The 22,817-nt window shown below is 29.8% G+C and overlaps 2 protein-coding genes and 1 pseudogene across 4 annotated transcripts in view; 1 reads left to right on the forward strand and 2 right to left on the reverse strand.

Annotated features, from left to right (window-relative positions):
• Positions 1-13,483, reverse strand: part of FeCH (ferrochelatase, mitochondrial) — a 70,642-nt gene extending 57,159 nt beyond the window's left edge. For both annotated transcript variants that reach the window (XM_043055180.3, XM_043055179.3), the window contains exon 1: positions 13,383-13,483. The gene's annotated coding sequence lies outside the window, so the exon portion shown is untranslated. The remainder of the gene's footprint in view (positions 1-13,382) is intronic.
• Positions 3,032-4,847, reverse strand: LOC147816202 (protein FAM200C-like; annotated as a pseudogene).
• Positions 13,484-13,577: 94 nt separating the features above from the next.
• The window catches only part of LOC107441361 (serine/threonine-protein kinase NLK), a 44,524-nt gene continuing 35,284 nt past the window's right edge, over positions 13,578-22,817 (forward strand). Inside the window, exons 1-2 of one of the 2 annotated variants that reach the window (XM_087158382.1) lie at positions 13,578-14,032; positions 20,891-21,020. In XM_087158382.1, the coding sequence (XP_087014508.1) occupies positions 13,863-14,032; positions 20,891-21,020 (300 nt within the window). In that variant the 5' untranslated portion in view covers positions 13,578-13,862. The remainder of the gene's footprint in view (positions 14,033-20,890; positions 21,021-22,817) is intronic. The other variant, XM_087158383.1, reaches the window with a different exon arrangement.

Raw genomic sequence — 22,817 nt, forward strand, 5'->3', positions numbered from 1 at the left:
TAATAAATATATTATTATTAAATAAAAAAAATTCCTTTACGCTGACATTGTTTGCTTAGAAAATATATTATTATTATTGTTAAATGAAATTCTCCCTAGTGTAAATTCAAAGAATAATAATGAAGAAATTATGAGACTGAAACACTAAAAAAAAATTTAAAACAAATACTTCCATGTAAATAGATGGTATAACAGGTGAATGAAAAACTAGTTTTTGTAAGAAAATTATGAAGTAATTTTGTATTGTAAACAACAAAAATTCTATCCCAACCTATCCTTTATAAAAAATTAAAGCTTCAATCTTGATTCAAATTCTTCATTTTTTTTTTTTAATTTTCCCACGAAAAATCATCTAGCTTCTCTTTCTTACTCTCTCTACTTTTAACTGAAAAAGATAATTTGGAGTTCAGTAGTACAATTAATTTTTAAATTTTCATTTTCAATGTGAAAAAAGTGCTTGAACGAAATACTTGAGTAGTGCTTTGAAAACAAAAGGTTTCAGGGCATTGAGCTATTATCCCTTTATATTTTCTTCTTCATACACTTCTTTTTTCTTTTTTTTTTGATTTAAAAAAGATTTAATTATTTGTCAATCATGAGCATTGAATATGATGTCTGGCAGGAAATGAATTTTAATGATGTGACAGAAGACTCTCAAAAACCATGAAAAGTACTGTTACCTTAAACTTTCAATACTAATTATGTATTAACGCTTTTATAATAATGTATTTGTTTTTCAACCTTAAAGTAAAATAATTTTTTAAAAATGATTTAAGCTAAAAATTTTTTATACTAAAGTTAATCATAAAGGACTCCCAAATAACGACAGGCCCAGGGCCCCGAAAAACATAAAAACGGCTCTGAACAAATCAATGACGACAGTCGAACAGCGGCGCTGCCTCACCGATCCAGACTTTACTTATGTTCCCTTATAAAGACTTTACTAATAGATGTTTACAGCTAATCTTTTGTTACTTAATTGCTAGCATGCTATCTTGTTATAAATATGTTTTTTGTTGGTTTTTAAATACACTTTTTAAGTTATGATTCTTCATTTGTCGTCAAAGATGCACACAGTTTAAAAGAAAGAGCGACGTCCATTTTATATATTTTTTCAGACAGTTTAATTACTAATAGAAACATGGTTTTTTTATTTTTTAAATACATAAGAAACCGTCTAATAGTTACTAAAAAAATCTGTTAGATTATCGGAATTATATTTCTATTAAAATCCAAAAAAAAGTAGTTTGAAAAAATGTTTTTTTATTTACATTCAAAAATTTATCAATAATTAATTTTGAAAATTAAAGAAATTTACATGTTGAATTACTTATGTTTAAATGATTACAAATAAGTGCAAATTTGGAAAGGCATTGTTTGGAAGTGCGCCGTCAGTCCATGCTTCGCAATGGACACTTGTATCCTTATCTACATTTAGTTTTCTCTATTTCATAACCATAAATTATTATAATTCAAAATATTAAGTTTTTTACTTATTTTGACTTTAATTATTACGAAATAATAAAAAATATTTTGAATGAAAATTCTGCGTCAAAGGGTTTAACCTTCTACTCTTCACCTGACTGTTATCTGCCGTGGAATATTATCTCTTTTGCATTTCTGTGTTTCTTTTGTTATCTATTTTATATTGCTTACAAAATTAAATGATATCTTTGGAAAGTTCCAGCAAAATATTTTTTTTCAATTTCATTATTATTCTTTAATAACTGGTTTGTTCAAATGTAATTTAAAATTCCTATTGTAAATGAAATCTGCAAATTTAAATATAGAACAGCAATGTTTATATAACGAAAAAACGTTTATTGAAACTGTATTAAAGAAGTTATTTTATTTAGCTCTTTTAAAGTATGTGAATAAGCACAATAAATTAGTCAGCTAAAATGCTTGTTAATTATGGTGAAAGCAAAATATTGATTGCACAGCAAAGATATTGCTTGTATTCAGTATTGTCACCTGGAAGAGTCATTCCACAATATTTTCAGTTAGGGGTTGAATAAATTCAAATTAATGCAGCGAAAAAGCGAGAAAATTATTACTCTCATGATCATTATCTCCACTATTTTCATTTTATGATCAATAAAAAGCAAGGTCACAGAAAGGGATGTTTTATAATGTATTACATTCTCCTTTTTTCCTGACAACCTTAAATATTTCTATAAAAATTTTAAATAACTACTAACTATTGCTTTTTAATTAAATTGTGATAAACTATTACTCTATTATTTTTCAATAATTACTATTATTTAAAAAATTGCATATAATTTTACTTATTAACTGCTTTTTTAAATAATTATTACTCCACTTAGGCTCCGTCATTAAATTCATGCTTGTTTTGTAGAAGAGAAATATGAAGACTGAGTCGCAACGAACATTATGGATCTATATCCATGACCATAATGTCCTCGCAATTAGGCCGTTATCTGGTAAAAAATAATATTGCTCTCGGTTTTTTTTCTTTTTCTTGTTTACATGATATGTTACACGATGTACTAAAAACTGAACTCAGTGGCGCGACAGCCCATAGAGGAATATCTAACTCTTCTTCATGTCAAAAGCAATAAACTATGGTATAGTACATAGGTTCTCAACCTTTTTAACGCTGCCGCCCCCATAAGGAGCAAAAAAAAAGTTTAAACGCCCCTTTTGTGAAAATTCAGTTATTTGGAGCATAGGGTGAGCTGAATTATAAGAGGTAACATTTTTAAGCAATATTCTTACGCGTTAACATTGTTTGGTTTTTTAAAAAAAAATAGTGTGAACGTTAACTCGATACTTTTCTCCCGACAGGTAATCTATTTATTATAATCAAAATAAATACGGTAATGAGAAAACAAACAAAGAAATCTATGCTAAAAAGAGTTATTTAAACTTAATTAGATAATTAAAAAAACATCAAAAATAATTTTTTACACTGAAACGTGGTATCAACCAAGCAATCAAGTAACTATGTCAGTGGGATGATTTTGCTTGATGGTTCAGAGCTAGTTTCTTAACATTCGGTTCAATATTTTCAGTGAGGTGAAGACGCAAGTCCCCTCGTTGCACGATTTCGAGTTGATTTCTCTTTTTTGTGACTAGATCCGTCACAGCACAGTCCAGGGTAGAGACGACTTATGTTATCTTGAAGCCAAAATTCTGTGAGACGATCACCATTCTGGAAGCTAGCTTTCAAAGTTTCATAAGTTGAAAGTTCGACCAATTCCTCCTGAATATGAACCTCTGCTGCTTCAATATTCACGTAAGGGTTCATAACCCATTGAGGGACTTCCAGGGTCAACACATCTTTAAAACGATAGGAAAAGCCCATGTAAAAAGACTCAAGATGTTGACAATATTCCTGTATATCACCAGAGGAAATTTCACCATTCTTTTTAAGATCCGATAAGATCGGAAATTGGCTAAACTCATTCCTACCAAAATTCTGCTTCCACAAAATGAGTTTTTTTAGAAAGGCAGAAATAACTGATTTTGAAGTGATCAAATTGAGTTCGTTGCCTTGAAATTTTAAATTAACACCATTAAATTTTGCAAATAAATCCGTCATGTAGGCAACGTCTATCTTAAATTCTAGCAATCTGTCTCTCAGAGCTACATCTTTGTCTTCCAGGAACTCAAGCACAGAGTCGAAAAGATTTCAAAACCTATTGAGACAGGTCATAGCTGTCTGAATAATCGATCGTTAAGAGCATTACTGCTAACGGTGGTTCATCTATAAAATCTGATTTTAGAAATTCTATCAGGAAGTGATAAAAGCAACTCTAAAAATTCGACCAAGAGGAAATCAACGCAATTCTAATTCAACAGTCAAATCTAAGAATATTTTAAGTATTTAATAAGAGAAGAGAAAAGAAAGAGATTACATTGCAATTTTTAGCTCAAGAGCTACATGAAATTCTAAACATCGAATGAATATTAATATTCAGTTCTTTTTTTGTTTTTGGCAGTGCGCATGCGCGTCGTTACTTCTACGTAAGAAGAAAATTGTTACTTGACGGGAACATCTGCGAATTTTGTTCACAGCAGAGATAACGTATTGCAGTGACTGATGCAAGCGGTCACTGAGATTTTTTCCAACTAAATGCTGTCTGTGAATCACGCAGTGAACAGCTAAAATATCTGGTACCTCCCTCTTCAAAAAGGCGATAAACCCACCATGTCGACCCACCATTGCTGGAGCTCCATCAGTGGCAACAGACATAATATTCGTAAAAGTAATGTTTTTCTCTTTAAAATAATCTTTGACAGTGTTAAAAATAGATTCTCCTTTGGTATCTATAATCAAGCTTCGTGCAAAGAGCCTATCTAGAAAAAATTCTCCTTCCTCAACAAACCGGACAAACGCCAACAATAAAGCCTCATTACTTGGCAAAGTTGATTCATCAACTTGCAGAGAAAATTCATTCGATATCAAAAGTTTGCATAAGGAATCCTCAACGTCTTCCGCCATCTCATCAATTCGTCGCCGCACTGTATCGTTGCTTAATGGGATATTTTTTATTACATTAGATGCGGCTGGATGATGTAAAACTGTTTCTAAGACTTCCTTAATAGATGGAAGTATCAACTCTTCGCCTATGGTATGAGCCTTGGCCAGATTTGGCAATTAATTTTGATATATTATAAGAGGCTATCAGACCATCGTCGCATTTTTGGGACGAGGTTGCTAGTAAGCAGGGTTGGCAAGTTTTTGACACATGACGGTTTTTACCGGTTATTACCATGGTTTTTACCGTCATGTCAAAAACCCATAGTTTGGATAAAACTGTATTTTTATTTGGGTTTAACTGCTTATAATTTAAAATTAATTCATTTTTTTGGCAATAAAATTTAAAACAAAGTTGCTAAAAGGTATTTAAGAACAGATTTCTGCATTTTCCCCAACATGATTATATCAAAACATACTATTTGAAGTAAAATATTAGGATACTAATCAAAATTTTCAACATTTCCAAGCATCATTTTGTTTGGCATATTACGTTACTGAAGAATGTCAAGATTGATTACTTTCATTCATAAAATCTTGCTGTGAGAAACACATGTACACATAAAAAGAAAGCCTCATCAAAAAAAAAACTTTTCTTATCATTTTTGTTTTCAATATTTTACACAGAAATGAGACATGAAAAAGCCTGGGAAATCCTTAGAGTTTCCTTGCAACATTGCACTAACCACTAACCTTTTGTTATCATTATCCTCAATGATCTCGAATCCTCATTATTCTTGAATTTCAGACTCATTCATACTAAACTCAGAAATCGACTGGGCAATGAAAAATGTGCAAAATTAGTCACTTGCTATCGTATGCTTCGGTACAGTGACCCCGACTACTGAACATATAATTTTGTTTGTAATTAAGTTTTGTTTAATGTGCTTTTTCAACTGAATAAAAGCTTTTAACTTGACAAAATAGCAGTAATTCTTGACATAGAGTTTGTTAGTAGTTAGAAGTTTTGTTTAGCTTATTTCTAATATTTAAGAAATGCCAAATTTTAAATTCTTCATTTTAGTTCCTGAATTTATTAATAGTTCCAAGCTTTTTTGTTTGTTTGTTTATTTCTAACAATTAAGAAGTGCAAAATTTTGAATCCTTTGCAAATCAAGCTATAATGATAAAAGTAAGTATCACTATTTTCAATAAGTATATTACAATATTTCTGTATGAATGTATATCCTTCCATAAGAATACGTGTATGTAGTTGCAAAATCAATAGCAATCATTTACAACATTAATTTATAAAGGCAATTATGTGAAAATAATATATTGTCCACCATATGCCTTAAATAAAAGAAAACAGTAGGTTTTTGACAGTTTTTAACTGTAAAAACACGGTTTTTACCACTGTCATGTCAAAAACCAGTTTTTGACGGCAAAAACCCAACCCTGCTAGTAAGCCCGAGACCGTAGGTGCCTTCAGAAACTTGTCCTTGATGTTCTTTAAAAATGACAAGTCTTTATTCTGTTTGTCAGGGTGAATTTTCCTGCAAACGAGAGGGTTTCATGGCCTCATTCGATAAAACTTTGTTATAAAGTAAACACATAGGTAGTTGAGAGTTCGACGGTGATTAAACAAATCCAAACTTCCAGTAAGTGGCATTGTATTGACGACACTTCTTTTTGTTAAATGACATTGTTGGCGGCAACAAAATGCAAACGATGAAAAAAAAATAACTATTTCTTAAAATTAATGAATAATATACTATGAAAAACTAATTCACACACGTACCTGGCCAAAGAAATAATGAAATCGAATTGAAACCTGGGAAAAAACTGAAAGGAGTGAATGAAAACGATCATAAGAAATACTGATCAAATCAAACATTCTTACTAAAAGAGCATGCACTTCAATTTCGCCAAATGGCTTGAATGAGTCAGAGCTATAGGAGACAGTCTTAGAAAATCCGATAACAGTAACGGCAGCTGTCTGCCAAAATCTTAATTGTGAATTAATAACCTCCCAAATATTTTTGAGGATCCTAATAAAGCAAAAATGGAATACACTCGAATTTTAAAAAAATAATAATAATTTCCTCTCGTTCTAATAATGATTTTACTCTAAAAAAAACTAAACAGCATAGCACTTTCGATTTAAAGTTATTAAGCGAATATGAATATCAAATTGACGCCTATCCGTCCAATAGTTCAGAACACAGTAGTCACCCCCGCACTAAAATCTAAAAATAGATCTAATGAATATGTAACTCTCGAAGGTCTGTGCCAGTCTAAATTTTATGAAAATAAAACCGCAAATTTATTGCTCGATAGTAAAAAAAAAAAAAAAAGTTTTATTCAAAATAAATAAGCCGTTCCCAGAAATAAGAAATTTATGAATCAAATTTTCGCCAAACGGCTTAAATGAGTTAGAACCATACGCCAAATGGTTTGAAAAAGTCAGAGGCAAAAATAAATGACTCATGCGCTGTGCAATACTGTTTCGAAACGGAGAAAAGGTGTCGTACAAGTTCGTCTTATTGCTGGTGCAAATGATGTATCGAATATTCTTATTTTTTCATTTAATATTAATTTAAGATTTATTTTACTTATTAAATTAATCTTAATTTAATAATTTTATTTGGGAGTTTTAAAACTAAATTTGAATGACTAACCATGCTCATTGCCCCCCTACCGCCCATAACATATCCAACGCCCCCCTACAGCCCAAAACAAGTTCCCTGCCCCTCAGCATACTCCCACCGCCCCCGTAGAGAAACAAGGGTATAGTAAAATAGGAAAATTTGCCCATTTTAGTGAAATATATCAGGAATATTCTGAAAGTGTTATTGATGCGGAAATAAGTTTTATAAGAGCTATTTTAACTCTAAATTTATTTTTTCTTTTTTACTAAATTATTTAACTATAAATTTATTAAAATCTAAATTTTACATTGCTTATTCCTAATCGTATTTAATTATAAATATTGTTCCCAATGCATTTTTTCTTGCCTATTCTAATGGACTAATATTTAAAATGCGTTTTTTTTTTATAAAGTATATTTATTTAAAAGAAACTTCTTACAGCTTTAAAACCAATTATGCCACACACTTGAATTTTATCTCATGCAATTAAGCATGAAAAACTAGATCGAAAAATGTATCTAATGTCTTCAGATAGCCCCTATATAGCGAAGCAAAAAGTGTGAATAAGTAAACGTCAAGAGTAGTTTTTTTTATACATGATTGAGAATTTTGAACTATTCGTTCTATAGCTAAAGTAAATTTTATAAGCAAAATAAATTTCATAAAAATTAAACTAAAACAAATATTAAATTTAGAATAAAGTAAAATATTGATCAATATATTATTACAAAATAGTTTAAAATTATCTCATGCATTATTTAATATTTTTTATGTCATTTAATATATTCGAACATAACTAAAACGATAAATTAAAATGCCCAAACTAAAATAAGTAATTATTATATTGTAAAATTTATCGTTAAAATGATTTACGTTGCAAGAAATGTTAAAGAAAATATTTCATAAAAATACATAAAATAACACTGCAAAAGAATTAAATATCTCATTAAAGTCCCCATTTTTTATAATAATCAGCGAATCTGAGTTATAACTGTTATAACTAGAACTTAATATAGCTAGACTATTATAAGTTCTAGCTAGAAATTTCTATATAGTATAGCTAAAGAATTGATTTCAGATTTTTTTTATTCCCCTTCTAAAAATGTTTTTCACAAATAATTTCTATCAGAAATCTCTAGGGATGTTTTTAAAATTTTTGTCTATATTTGATATCAAAAAAATTTGCTATGCTCTAGAATTGAATGTATTTTAGTTGATTTTAAAACTATAAATTAGATATCCCAAAGTTACTTCACCCAAGGCACCCTAAGTGCTCATGTGGTAATTTTCAGTCACAGAAGTTTTTTTTTTTTTTTTTTCTTATTGTAGGCAACAGAAATCAATTATGTATTTATGTTTTTTTGTGTTATGTTTTTTTTTTCAAGTTCATGGATAGCTAAAAAAATAACTTCATAAACACATCATGGATATTGCTCTAAAAATTTATAATAACAATTTAAAATAATTTGAAACATTAGGTGATTAAGTTTTAATGAGATCTTTTAATATGATACGTATATTAAGATGTCAGACGGTAATAAGTTTTTGAGAAAAAGTGAAAATTACTTCTCCCATGAACTAACATGGATGTAAATTATAGCTAAAAACGATGCCAACAGTCTTAAATCAACTAACAGAAACCAATCGAATAAAACTCTTTTAATTAGACACGCTTTTCTATAAATAGCCTTTTAGACTAGTAAAATTTATGGTCCGTGTTCCTTTTACTTGCCCAAGGGCGCCCCTGGGACTTCATGATGTTTTTGGAAGTGCGAACAATCAAAGGAAAAGAGGGGAGCAAATTGGAAAGGAAATGAAAGTTGAGTGCCTAAACACCTCATTGAAATGTAGAGAATTTGGTTTCCGGTCACTTTTTGAGTATCACAATTTGAAAAAAGAAAAAAATATATACTATTTATTCAGTATAATATATTTATTTTAAAAGATTTACAAGGCAATGAGTTTCTTCGTAGATTTTTGTTTTAATACAATTAATTGGAACTCAAATTTTCAAGAGCTAATCCCCCCCCCCTGATTGCCTGGGACCCCAGGCGCCAAAGAGAATTTAAAAAAGAAGAAGAAATAAAAGTGCATGAAATGCTCTTGTATGTTCTAAAGCATTCTAAATGGCATTTTCTTTGCAGCTGTCAAATATTTAAAAAAAATAAACCACCGTTTTTGTTTTATGCAAATACACACTTCAGTAAATGAAATAAAATAACAAATGTTCTTAAATACTAATTATTTTAACTAATAACACCTCATCTACCACCGCGGTGCGGGGGGGGGGGGAGAATACACGAGGTTTAAAGGACGCACGATTCCAGAATTAATAAATTTCATCTATATTGATGAGCCTTCTACGGCCTGCGGTCTTTCTTAAACATATAAATAAAATAAAAACATGAATAAAATAAAAACTATAAATTTTTTTCACAAAAAAAGGAAGAAAAAAATAAGGAAGAAAAAAAGATAAGGAATTTTAAATTGCAAATGAGTCTGAACGCGCCAAATCTAAATCATTGTAGTTTTTTTATAGCTCTTTTCGTTGTTTTTTACTACAAATTTTCATAGTTTTTAAAATCCCGATAATTTTACCTCGGCAGAATTAATGCGTGAATTTCGAATTTTAGTAATGCTTTTAAAGCTCTTTATTTCAGTCCATTTCAAAGTTAATTCAAGTTATTTTCGATCGCGTTTTATCGGAAGTAAAATTTTCAAGAGCTACCCCACCCCCCTGAGTCGGATTTCCAAATGTTTCTTGTCCGATCTCTTAAATGCAATATTATAACGGCTCGAGACTTTCAAATCGGGCAAGTAATAATCTCTTTTGAAGTACGTTATTTATGTCAGTCTTATCGTAAAAACAGGCTATTTTTCCATTGCTTGTTTTCGGCAATACGCATTTTCTCATGGTTTTGAAAATACCATACTTATAATATATATTAACACGACACTAAATCGCGAATATGCACTGGATTTGTGCCAAATTCATCAAAAATCTAAGAGATTTTTTATTGTTCTTTCAACTGTTATTGCTAGGCTTCTCCACAGGGTTTCAAAAATCCTGTTATTTTTAATCCGGCAATAAAACGACTTGCAACTTTCGAGGCATTTTAATCATTAATTTTGATGTGTTTTACTACTGCCGATTTCATCGTCCATCCAGCATGTTATTTTACAATCTTTTTTTTTTCTTTTAAAATAGCCATTATTTCCCTTTTTTGATTTTTTCAATACAACAACATTATTACAAAACGCAAAATTCGACTGTAGGATTTAATGCGTTTTTAATTTTTTGAGCTTAATTTCTAATTTTTGGTAGTTTAAAAAAATAAGAAGAAAAAAATTTTATGATTTAATATTCATGAAATCTCTTATAATTCACTAATTAGCAATGTCCTAAGGTTAAGAATATATAGAACTTAATCCTAAATTAATATTAAATCTTATTTTGAGCAATTATGCGTGTTTTTTTTTTTTAAATTTTATTTTAAAATTTAAATTACCCCATACGATTTCTTTACTTAAAATATTTACTTTGCAGTTATGTTCTCAAAAAATATTTATCTCTTTATTTTTTACTTTCATTCAAGAACATAGTTAATTGATTTTAAATTATACTTTTATGTTACTTGATGTGATATAAAACCGTCACTTTTTCCCCATCTTTATATTTTTCGATAAATCTATCTATTTATTCATTTATTTTTGATAAAAAGGAAATATTTTTATTTATGAGAGTATTATTTTGGTTTTCTTCAGTTGTTAATGCTTATGAGAATTTAATTTTATGCAAATATATTACAAAGCTAACTGAAAAAAAAGAAAGAATTAGTTGAATGAATTAAGATAATAAAAAAGAATTATAATTATTTAAAAGAATTTAATTTAATAGAAATTTATCACTTAGTGACTGATGAAAAGAGCTGTGTGTAAAACACTTATGTTTACATTAAAATTATATCTAATCTATTCAAATACTTGGAACGTAGCCCCTCATTCAGAATGGTAGTGCACTCTACTATAGATGAATTCAATGTTGTTACTCAGTAACAATGTACTTTTCTAAATTTCGCCTTTTCATCGCGATTATTAATTCTTTGCTAATTCATATAAAAATAATTTAAATTAAAATCTATAAATTTTTATAAATTAGAATAAAATGAATGATTATAAATTAAAAATAAAATGAATGACTATAAATTCCCGATTATCTCTTCACAGTGTTCTTGTCTCATATAATATATTTTTCAAAAAATTGTGTTTAGTCTAAGATTGAGTGCATTTATAATTTTTGCTGTGGGGGGGGGCGCACCTAAGTCTAAAACATAATCAAATAATATTAATTCTCAGTCTTTAAGCCAGGATGTAAACATTTCCATTACAAAAATACCTGTTAGAAAAGTATATCAATTTTGAATTTTTTCACATCAAAACTTTAAAATAATGAATGTAATTGAGAAGCAAGAAAATATGGACAATAGGAATTTTTTTTTATCAGTAAAACAAAACTTAATGGAAAAATTATTTTTGATATAAATGTGGCATGTGTACAGATGGATGGAAATGGAATTTCTGAAGTTGAAAACAAATTGTAAAATTTGTATTGGAATTTTTTTTTTAAAGATTACGTTACATTTGAATTTTCAACTGTGTAAGAATTAATCACTTTTAATGAATAAAACGTGGAAAAAAATGCAAATAATTATTAAATACAATCTAGTTTAAAGAATAAATGTGTTAGTCGAACAACATTATTATCACAATAAAACTTAATATTGATATTTCAACTGTAACTGTTGTACCTATTTTCGAACTTATTAATTATTCTTACTGTTCATGTATTTCATTTCAAATTTCAAACTCAGCTGTTTACTTGAACAATAGGGCAAAAATCTTAAACAATTTTTATCACAAAACATATTTATAATGAAACTACATAAATTATTTATGCTACGTCCTGTGATTGCTTTTTTTAGGTGCACCTAAATACTTTTCATTTTTGAATGCTTATAAGTTTAATTTTTTTAACTCTAATCTGAAATATTTAGGATCCTCTCAATCATCTTATCTTTCATAATTTATTGCTACCAGCTGTCGAGTAAACAGCCTATTTTGTAAGTTTTTCGTTCATGCGTATCCTTTCTCAAAAGGTTGGTGAAGGGAAGGGAAGCATCAGTTAAAAAAAAGTTTAGATAGAAAGATAGTGGTGGTGCCATCTACAGAGGCGTTATTGAAATATAAGAAATTTTTAAAATGATTTGTGTAAATTTGTAATTAAATACATTGAGTTTGGGAAAAGAATACAAAAAGTATGTGCTAATTAATTCGAATTATGTTAGTCAATTTAATGCAGAAATTACCTTATTTTGTCGATGATTTTAATCAAGTCTATTCTATTTCGCATTGAAGTTAAAAATATTGGCCCAAACTTTTTAAATTCATTACTTTGTCATGAACTCATACTCCCCTCAAATATGACGGAAAATTTACCTACACTCAATAAATAAGTGCCTCAAATTTTACATTATTGCTTAGTCTAATTAAGGAAACATGCTTTATATTAGTCACACCAATTGTATCACGAGTATGCTTGGGTCACATTTTGTTATGATTATGAAATATTTCTTTTGTATTTTTTTATTAAATAATCATGTGAAGACTCTTGAGTCAATGAAAAACGAGTGAACAAAAGAGATCTTATTATGAGCAGTAAATATATTTTATTCAATACATGAAATGCTGCCTTTTCTTTACATTGAATGATCGTTAAATACTAAGGATTGTATAAATATATTTGCACTTACAAACTATAAATAATTTATTCGGATTTCTGTTCGCAATTTTTGCATTTTAAAGTCTTAATCACCAGTCATTACATTGTACATTTAACATCAAATAAAGAAAATAGGAAAGAAACTGAACATAGATTCTTGCAAAGCTTTTTATTTATTCAACGTTCATTAATTAATTAAAAAAGATGATCATTCAACAATTAAGGAAATACATATTTTTAATGAAAAGGCAGAAAATCAATACTTCGAATAAAATATAATTACATACCCTTTTAATAATCTTTTATTATTTCTTGATAAGCTTTGATTTGAAATGAGCTTTGATTCTGGAAATGAGCGCGCCATTTTCTGTTCTGTAGACGTCTGTAAGAAGGACAGGGAGGAGGCGTTACTCATTATGATTAGTATACTGCGCATGCTTGAAAACATGCCTGGAAGGGTCATCCTGTTTCCTGAGGATTCACAGGCATCCTCACGCTATACACTACCTTAATTAAATTGCATTGAAAAATGAAATTATAAATAAACAGATAATTTTAAGTAGATTGTAGAAAAGTAAGACGAACTCTCTGCTTTAGCTCTTAGCTCTGTGTTTCTATTAATGAATCTTATAGTTGAGGCTAAGTAGCTAGCAGAATAATGCCGTGTGATATTAAAAAAGTAAGCTTTAAGCAAATATACAGAATTGGTCAATAGGTCTACATATTGAACAATGAGCTATGTTTATTTGTTTATGTATGTCCTTCGCTAAATGAGAATTTTTTAAGTTAACTAAACTAAATATGCTTCCTGTTCAGTTAATCAATTATTTTCTTTCTAAAATTAAAACTTTATTATAATCTGAGAATGATTACTGAAGTTATGGATAAATCCTGGTTTGTTAAACTTCAGCCAGGGAAGTCTCCTGATCTGTACCCATTACTATTTATTATGGCTTAAAAATATTGGCTTTTCTTCTTTAAAAAAAACATGGCGGTTGTTGGACCACGAACAAATCGGCATGTTATGACTTTTTCTGGCATGTCTGTGACTACTTCCCAACATGCGATTCTGTCAGCCACTCAATCTTTCTACCATCCTTCTGTTACATCATTGCACATACACAAACCAATCGGATATGGTGCATTCGGGGTCGTTTGGTAAGTAACTCCAGTAAACTTTTCTGGAATACCAAGAATTTTTTTTCTCCAATATATTTTATCCCCTACTAGGTGAGTATATTGTATATGAGCTCATTAATATACTGTTTACATAACCGATGAGAACTATCCTCAGTGTATAAATGTGCTTATTTCTTAATAAAGATGCTTTTAACATTTTTTATTTGAAGGATACTTTCATATGCCGAATGAAGTTGTTGTTTTATCTGGATTATATTTAAATTGTTGTTTGAAAGAAAAAAACTAAGAAACTCGTTGAATTTTAAGTATAAGATAAAATTATTTTGAGGATTTTGCTTCATTCATTATAGTTCATTAAATATGGAGAAAAAAACTTATGATGCATCCTTTGAGACAGTGTTTTCACTACAGCGCGAGAATCTCGCATATTTTTTTCTTTTCTCGCATTAAAAAATTATTACTGCGTGAAATTCGCGCATTCTATAAATCAATTTCAAAATTCACGAATTTCTCGTATTTTGGAAGAAGGTTCGAATTACGCTATTTAGAATAAAATCCTTTTCACTTTTCTTCCTGGATCTTTCATTATTTTCAGCATTTGCACCATTATCTAGCTTCCCTATTTACCAGTATTGTTCAGAACCTTTTCGAACAACAGAACACAACCGAACCACGGAACCCCTTTCAGAACACATTTCTCTGCAACCATGTGTTTACCGTTTTTTCATGTAAGACGTTCAACTTTTTTATGCACTAATGTAAGATGGACAAATACCTAGTAAAGGCAAAATCTTCTATGATGTGATGCAGCAAGAATATTCAATGCTTTAAAAAATAAAAGACGTTAAAAATGTATTATAATAAAAGAAATGATTTTTTTTTACAAGTCTATTTGTGTTTTTTTAGTTTTTAGAAATCTCACTTAACTTTCTGAAATCTCACCCTGTTTTTGAGAAATTCTCACCCATTTTTTTTCTATGATGAAAAACACTGTTTGAGACATCATTACCTGGTGTCAGAATCATTGTCACAGAACGTTACAGAGTTCTTGCAGAAATATTTCTCTTTTGAAAAGTAAAACAAAAATTACTTTTCTCTCTATGGAAATTTACCTGTAATATTTGAATCATACATTTATCTAATAATTTTTTGACGTGCACAATTTACGCCAAATTATCGTTTTCGGCAGTTATCGATGTTGGTTTTCACGTGGATTTTAAATATCTTGATGTATTTCAAGCAATTTGGAAAATTCGAATTTAGTATATACTTCTCAAGGCTATCGAATTCTATTCTAATTCTATTGAATTTTTAGCAGTTAGTGCTATTGATTTCTCCATAGATTTTAAACCCAATATTCTTTATATGATTTTATTTATAACAGCAACCTAATCTCGAAAGGAAACACACGTTTAAGAAATCTATCTTTTTTTCAGTAAATACTACTACAGATTTCATGATTTTTTATATTGTGATGATTATTTCCAACATGTAAAGAAGGAAATAAATTGTGCGTTCCCCTCCGCCATACAAATTATGAGAATATCACCCATAATATTAGAATTTCCTATATCACCCATAAAAAATTATTGCATTATATTTTTGTTACTATTAAAAGTATCTCAGAAAGATATTAGTGCTAGAAAGTTTTGTCGCAGATAGCTAGTATAATTCTGCTACGGTGTTCACTATAGGAAATTGTTTTTTAAATGCACACCAGTAAATTTATGTTTTTAAAATTGAGAGGACACTTGACGTTAAAAAAAAGTAGAATTTTATTTGATCATTTCCAAATTATAATAAAATATTAATAGCATTAACAAAAGTATGTGTGCAATGTTTATGAAAAAAATAATAAGTCTTAAAGTTGTCGCTAAAAGTATGGTTTTTAATTGCTAATTGTGATGTAACTGATAGTGATTTGGCCGAATACCGAATATTTAGGCAAGAAAATCAGCCGAATACCAAATATCGTTCAAATAGCAATATTTACTTCTTTTTTTTTTCCTTTTTTTTTAAAAAAAAAAGTCATTAATAAGTGTTATTATTTATAATTAAACTGAGCAAAATTTTTTGGACATTTTTGCTTAAAACTTCCCTAGCACTAATATCTTTAGGCAAGATACTTTTAATATTAATTACTCATTTGAAGAAGAAAAAAAGCGTTTCTCACATACCCATATGTCCGGGTCACCAATGTATGTGTACCTTGTTGCCACATATTTTTAACTCTTGACAGATAACATTGAAATACTCTTGATATCACAACTGATGAGAAAATTTTCCATCATGACAGTTTTGACGTGAAGCTTGATATACAAATAGGGTGATTGATTGCGTGGCGTAACTACCAGTCCAAATATTGAATACCGATTCCCTAGTATATAAGACATATTAACTCGATTCTGTATCGAGGTACCTTTCGATAGGTCAACGTAGTCGATAACTATATCCACATAATTTCATAATCGACTACCGAAATCAGACGTATAAACCCTGACTCTACTAGAAACGAAATTAATGCATTTACCAACTGTGTTTGCAACAAGTATTTTCTCACAAAATGTTTGTGGATCATATTCATGGGTTTGTCCAGGGTAAATTTACTACCATCTAGCAGTAACTTCATAAATTCAACCTACGAGAAAAGGATAATTTCTTACTATACTTTTAAAAGAGCAAGTTCTAAGATCCCCCACCTCGTAAAATCTTGTTGTCGTATCCCCATAAATGAAATGACGAGGCTGTCCCTCTATGAAGTTTACAGGAAGTCGAAATTCAAACTATTATTTTAAACATTTTTCTAAATTTATTCTAATTGACCTGTATTTTTTTATGAAATTTTTTTTCTCTGTGAAACTTTTTTTTCTGTATGACTCAGTCAAAATGTTCTCGTAATGAAGATAAATTTTAGTGCTGTTAAATGTATGTTTTTATTTAAGTTAAAATTTAATTATTGAACATCAATTTTATGGATATTCAAATTTGGGTACAATTTTAAGGAATTTTTGGCCCAAAGTTTTACAATAATTAAATTTTGCAAAATTGTTTTTGAACATATAGGAAAAATGTATATAGAAATTTACCAATCATAAATCATTTTTAATTGTAGTGACAATTTTTGAAAATATTTTCTTATTTAACTTATCTTTATGTTGATTTTTTAATATAATTTTTAATTTTCACAAATTATGTCTAAATTTTCACAAAATAGATCCCTGTGTCCGCACGGATTTGTAGCGCCACTTAGTATAACTTGTAACACTTAGAGAGAGTGTGTGTGTGGAAGGAGAGCTGTAGCGAGCTACAAAAAAGCTCTCTTCCAAATAATAAGAAATAAATATTGTGCATAAAATTACAGTCCGCTTTCTTTCTATTTATTGAGCGAGTTCAAATTTACCTGAGCGTCGACATGACTGATGTGCAATTAATGTTCATTGTGCGTAAGCTACGACATAATCAAAGAGAAACTTTAAAATCAAAAGTGAAACCTTCTTGGTTGAGCATCATCTAGTGTCAAAGTAGGTGCATGATCTTTCTGGTCATTTACTCCCCCAGTTAAATTCTGTATTTACCCATATGAGTTAAGTAATATATGTTAATTTTGTGATTGTATTTTGTTTGCAAAATGTTTAAAGGCGCGAAAAAAGTAGACTTACAACTTGCCGCTACTGAGTTAGGCGTGATAATAAGTGATAAAATGACAAATATAGATCTTACTAATCTTATAAAAAATACTGAGAGTTACAAAACAGATCCTTAATCGAGGGGATAATAGATGATAGGAAAACAGAATCAGAGGAACTTGAAAAAAGCAAACAACAAGAGTTACAATTGGAACAAATAAAATTAGAAAGAGCGAAAGCAGAATTGGAATTGTTGCGCAAGCTGCCAATTCAAAAAACTAATGATAATTATTCGGAAAACAAAGTTGAGAATTGCGAGTCTCTGGATTCGATAATAAAAAGTATAAAAACTTTAACTATTAGAGTTCCCAGTCAGCCAGAAGGATGGGGTTTATTTTTTGCTTCTTTGGAAAGATCCTTTATAACAAAAATTGTACCCGCTAAATTTAAGGCTGAAATTCTTTTGAACTTACTAGGCGAAAAAGTGTCAAACGTAATTTCTTACATAAGTGATAACGAACTCAGTGATTATGATAAAATAAAAATAATTGTATTGAGGGAGTTTGAACCGACCCCCCAGTATTGTTTAGAGAAATTTAAGAAAACTGCTAGGCACACAAATGAAACCCATTTGCAATTTGCATCACGTTTAACTACTAGCTTTAATTATTATTTAAAATTGAGAGAAGTGTCTGATTTTGAAAAGCTAAAACAATGAATTGTATCGGAGAAATTATATCAAACTTTAGATAAGGAAACCGCTTCTCATATAAGCATTAGACAGTCTAGCGGCTGGTTTGATCCTGTAAGTTTAGGCAAAGAAGCTGATTAATTTTTTGTTTCACGCGGAAAATCTTTAACGGAGGTCTACAGTCATAAATCGTCTAATATGAGAAATATGCCAAGAGCATTTTTGGCCGATAGCAAGAGTGTAAAGTGTATCATGTGTTCATCGGAAAGTCATCCTTTATATAAATGCAATTATTATTGGGAATTACCCGTTTCTGAAAGAGTAGAAGTAATTAAGAAAAATAACCATTTTAATTGCCTGGGAAAACATTTAGTGAGTAAGTGTAATTCAAAATTTTCTTGTTCAATATGCAAGCAAGAAGGAAAAAATAAAAAGACATCATTTCTCTTTACATTATCCTAGAAACGAAAGTATTGAGAATGGGAAAAATGAAAATGCTAATGAGGCTCTTTCCCCCTCTCCTAGAGTAAACAAATCTACTCTGTCGCCAATCGCACCAATATTTCAGGCGTCTGGCTCTACTCAAAGTCAAAACAATCCGATTCTTTCATCGAGAGTAATAAATCAGAGAAAAACTGTTTTACTGAGTACGATTAATTGCTTATTGAGAAATAATCAAGGAAATAAATATAGAGTCTGTGGAATATTAGATCAGGGTGCAATGAATAATTTTATGACTTCAGATTGTGCAAATAGCTTAAACTTAAAGAAAGAAAAAACAAACATAACGGTTTGCGGTTTAGGTGATACATTCACAACAATTAAATCCTTTGTTAATGCTACAATTTCTAATTTTGAGGGAAGTTTTGAAAGAGATTTAGATTTTTTAATTGTACCTAAAATTACAGATTTTATGCCGTCAAAAGTGATAAAGATAAATTTACCTGAATTAGAGTTTATTAAACTAGCCGATGAAAACTTTAATGTTCCAAGTCGTATCGATGTACTTTTAAGTGCTGAGATATTTTACGAATTATTGCTGCCAAGTCAAATTTATCCTCATAATGGTACTTTGATTTTTCAAAATACAGTTTTTGGATACGTGGCTTGTGGTAACGTTCCCGTGGAATCAGAGGAAAGGGTACACTGTGGTTTTATTCAGGATAATACTGAACTAAACAAAAATATAGAGAAATTTTGGGATATAGAGGAGGTGCAGTGTGAGGTACCCAAAAATAAAGAAGCAATAATTTGCGAAAAACACTTTGAGGAAAACGTTAAAAGAGATAAAACGGGGAGGTATATTGTAAAAATGCCATTAAAAGATAATCCGAGGTGTTTGGGAAAATCAAAAGATATCGCGCTTAAAAAATTAAATTCTCTGTGGAATCGGTTTTTAAAAGATCCTGAATATCTAGGTTTGTATAGAGATTTTTTGCGCGAGTATGAAACATTAGGTCATATGACCGAAGTTTTGGAATGTGAGGAAGAAGCAGGAACCTATTATATTCCACACTTAGGAATTTATCGCCCGGATAAAATGACAACAAAGCTTCGTGTCGTGTTTAATGCATCCTCACCAACAACTTTAGGTAATTCACTCAACTCTATACAATATAACGGTGGAGTTATTCAAGAAGATCTATTTAAAATATTAACAAATTTTCGCAAACATATTTATGCATTTGTAGCTGACATCAAACAAATGTATAGAATGATTTTAATAGATCAGAGTCAAACCAAACTTTTAAGAATTCTTTGGAGGGAGGGAGTAGATGACCCAGTTAAGATGTACGAACTCAAAACTGTCACCTATGGCACAACTAGTGCACCATACCTAGCCACAAGAGTTTTATTGCAATTAGCAAGAGATGAGTCTAACAACTATCCTCTAGCTTGTCCAGTGTTAGAAAAAGTCTTTTACGCCGATGATGTTTTGAGTGGTGCTGACTCCTTGAGTAAAGCAAAAAAATTGCAGTTAGAGTTATCAAAGGCTCTAAACAGTGCAGGTATGCTCCTGCACAAGTGGTACTGCAACAACCCGGAATTAACAGGGTCTGACAATAACTATAATTTCCAAGATGAGACAAAGACACTCGGTGTAATTTGGAAACCTGCCGATGATAATTTTGCTTTCCAAACTTCCATTGAAAGTACTGTACCACCAACAAAGAGATCAGTGCTGTCAATAATAGCACGCATTTACGACCCTCTTGGTATATTGGGTCCGGTGATCACAAAAGCGAAAATCTTTTTACAACAATTGTGGTGTCTTAAGCTTGACTGGAACGATCCTCTTCCTGAAATGGAGGCTCAACAGTGGGAAAGCTTCAGCAGTGCTTTGCCATCAATTAAGCGTCGACAATCCCTATTAAAAGAACCTTGGTATTTCTGATCTACTCTTCTATTTTAGTGTTCTGCTCGATCATAGACACCCATCTTTGATAATGGATAAATGGAGATTCCTCTCGCTTAAGATTTTTGTTAGCGAGAACCTGAACAATAAAATAGTTTTATGCAACTTTGAAGATGTAAAACGTATATTTTTTGTGTGTTTAGGTGTGTAACTGATCCAAGGGATGGAAAGAAATTAGCTTTGAAGAAGATGCCTAACATTTTTCAAAATCTAGTGTCCTGCAAGCGTGTCTACAGAGAAATCAAAATGCTTTGTTTTTTCAAGCATGACAATGTAAGTCTTTATTTATTTAGAATATTCAGTCATTTTGTAATTAATTGCCGTGTCTGTATTTTAGACATAAATTATAATTTTGCATATAAACATTTTTACGCAATTGCTTGAATGATTCTACTTTTTTGAAGAATTTTTTTTAAATAAAAATGTACTTTAAATTTTTAATTAAAATGATCATTTGCAATTTTGCTTGCTCATTTTTTCAATATTTGGTTTCCAGGGGTCTGTCCAGACATTTTGTGAAAACTCCGTTTTTGTAAAATTGTGAAAAAATTACTCATAATTTGTAAATATAAAATAAACGCTAAGTCACATTCTTTCAACCAGGGTCCTGCTTTTGTGAATTTGTGCAAATAAAGTCCTGTTATTGCAAAAAACGTTTTCAAGGAGTTTTAAATTGTAAAGACGTACAAGATTATGCTCAACACTGAAAATTATAACTAAAAAAATTAAATTTTAAAAAATAAACAGCAATTGCTGCTTCTAAATTAGAGATGCAACATAAAAATATGTGAGACTCAGTAATAGTTCAGTTTTAAATTGATGTGTATAAATATATTCTGAAATTTTATAGAGTTAGGTCAAGTTTTTCATGCTTTTGAACATATTAACTATTTTGGAATAACAATTTCATTTACTTGCCTCAGACCAGAACTAGTAATACCGAAAATAAACTAAATCAGTTCATAGCCCTAGCATCATGTTTATCATACGTATGTTGTATTTATTTATTTCCGTGTGATGTAGGGGTGTACAACCTTTTTGAGTGAAGGGCCACTAGCCGAGCTGGTTAACTTATTAAGGGCCACACACATCTAGTCATGTTTGCAGAAAATATGATAATTTTTATTTAAACATTAGTGTTCTAAGCACGAATTTTTTCTATTAAAAAGATAAATAGTATATTTGAAAATTAAATTTAAATGCTTTTAATTATTAGAATTCAGTCAAAAAAGAAAATAAACTGATACTTATTCTAATATTTCCCCCTTTTTATCAATAACAGATTTATTAGAAAAATACATGTCTAAATATTGGGAAGGAGAAATAAAAATTCTAACAAAGAAAACTGTCATACTCTCATTATAAAAATTTTTAAAAAATGCATACATATTTTAATTTTAAAAAATTTATAGGGTTTAAACAAAAATTAAAGCAAAACCATTATAGTACAAAATAAGTTTCAATATTTATTTGATATTGTATCTTATCAGATTTTATTTATATTTCTTGAATTATAAGAGGTTTTATGAAATTTAAATAAGAAACGTTTTTTTTTTCTTTCTTCCTTTAAAATATCACCTAAGTTACAAAATGTATAGCAAAATAAATTACAGGCCGTGAACAGTTTAAAAATTCACTCTTCCATCTACTTTCTCTTCAGGTTGCAATAACATTGTATTCTAATTTGTAATTCTAAATGTGACTTACAAATTCATGACGCTAGCTGCTGAAAAAAAAAGAAGTTTTAAAAGTGCTTATTTTCGTTTTTTTAAAAGCCCTTAAAGATGCTTTTTTCATTGGGTGTTTTTAAAAAGTGCTTAATTTTCCCTTTTCGAAAAAGAGATTTTTTTATTTTTTACCATGTCGATTTTTGAAGCGTATTATGCGAAAGCGTGGTTTTCACATTGTTCTTTTAAACTTTTTAAAATTAATTCTAACACAATGCATTTCCACCTACCGTCGGTCCCTACCCTATGAAGGCGCCAATGCATGTTTGATGAAATAGTTGAGAGTCCGCATGTGCATCTACTGAGCTAGGTTTGGCGAGATTCTTGCACTCTCATGTGCCAC

The sequence above is a fragment of the Parasteatoda tepidariorum genome, chromosome 2 (genome assembly GCF_982258835.1).
Source record: "Parasteatoda tepidariorum strain Cologne lab strain chromosome 2, Ptep-v5.0, whole genome shotgun sequence".
Classification (NCBI taxonomy): domain Eukaryota; kingdom Metazoa; phylum Arthropoda; class Arachnida; order Araneae; family Theridiidae; genus Parasteatoda; species Parasteatoda tepidariorum.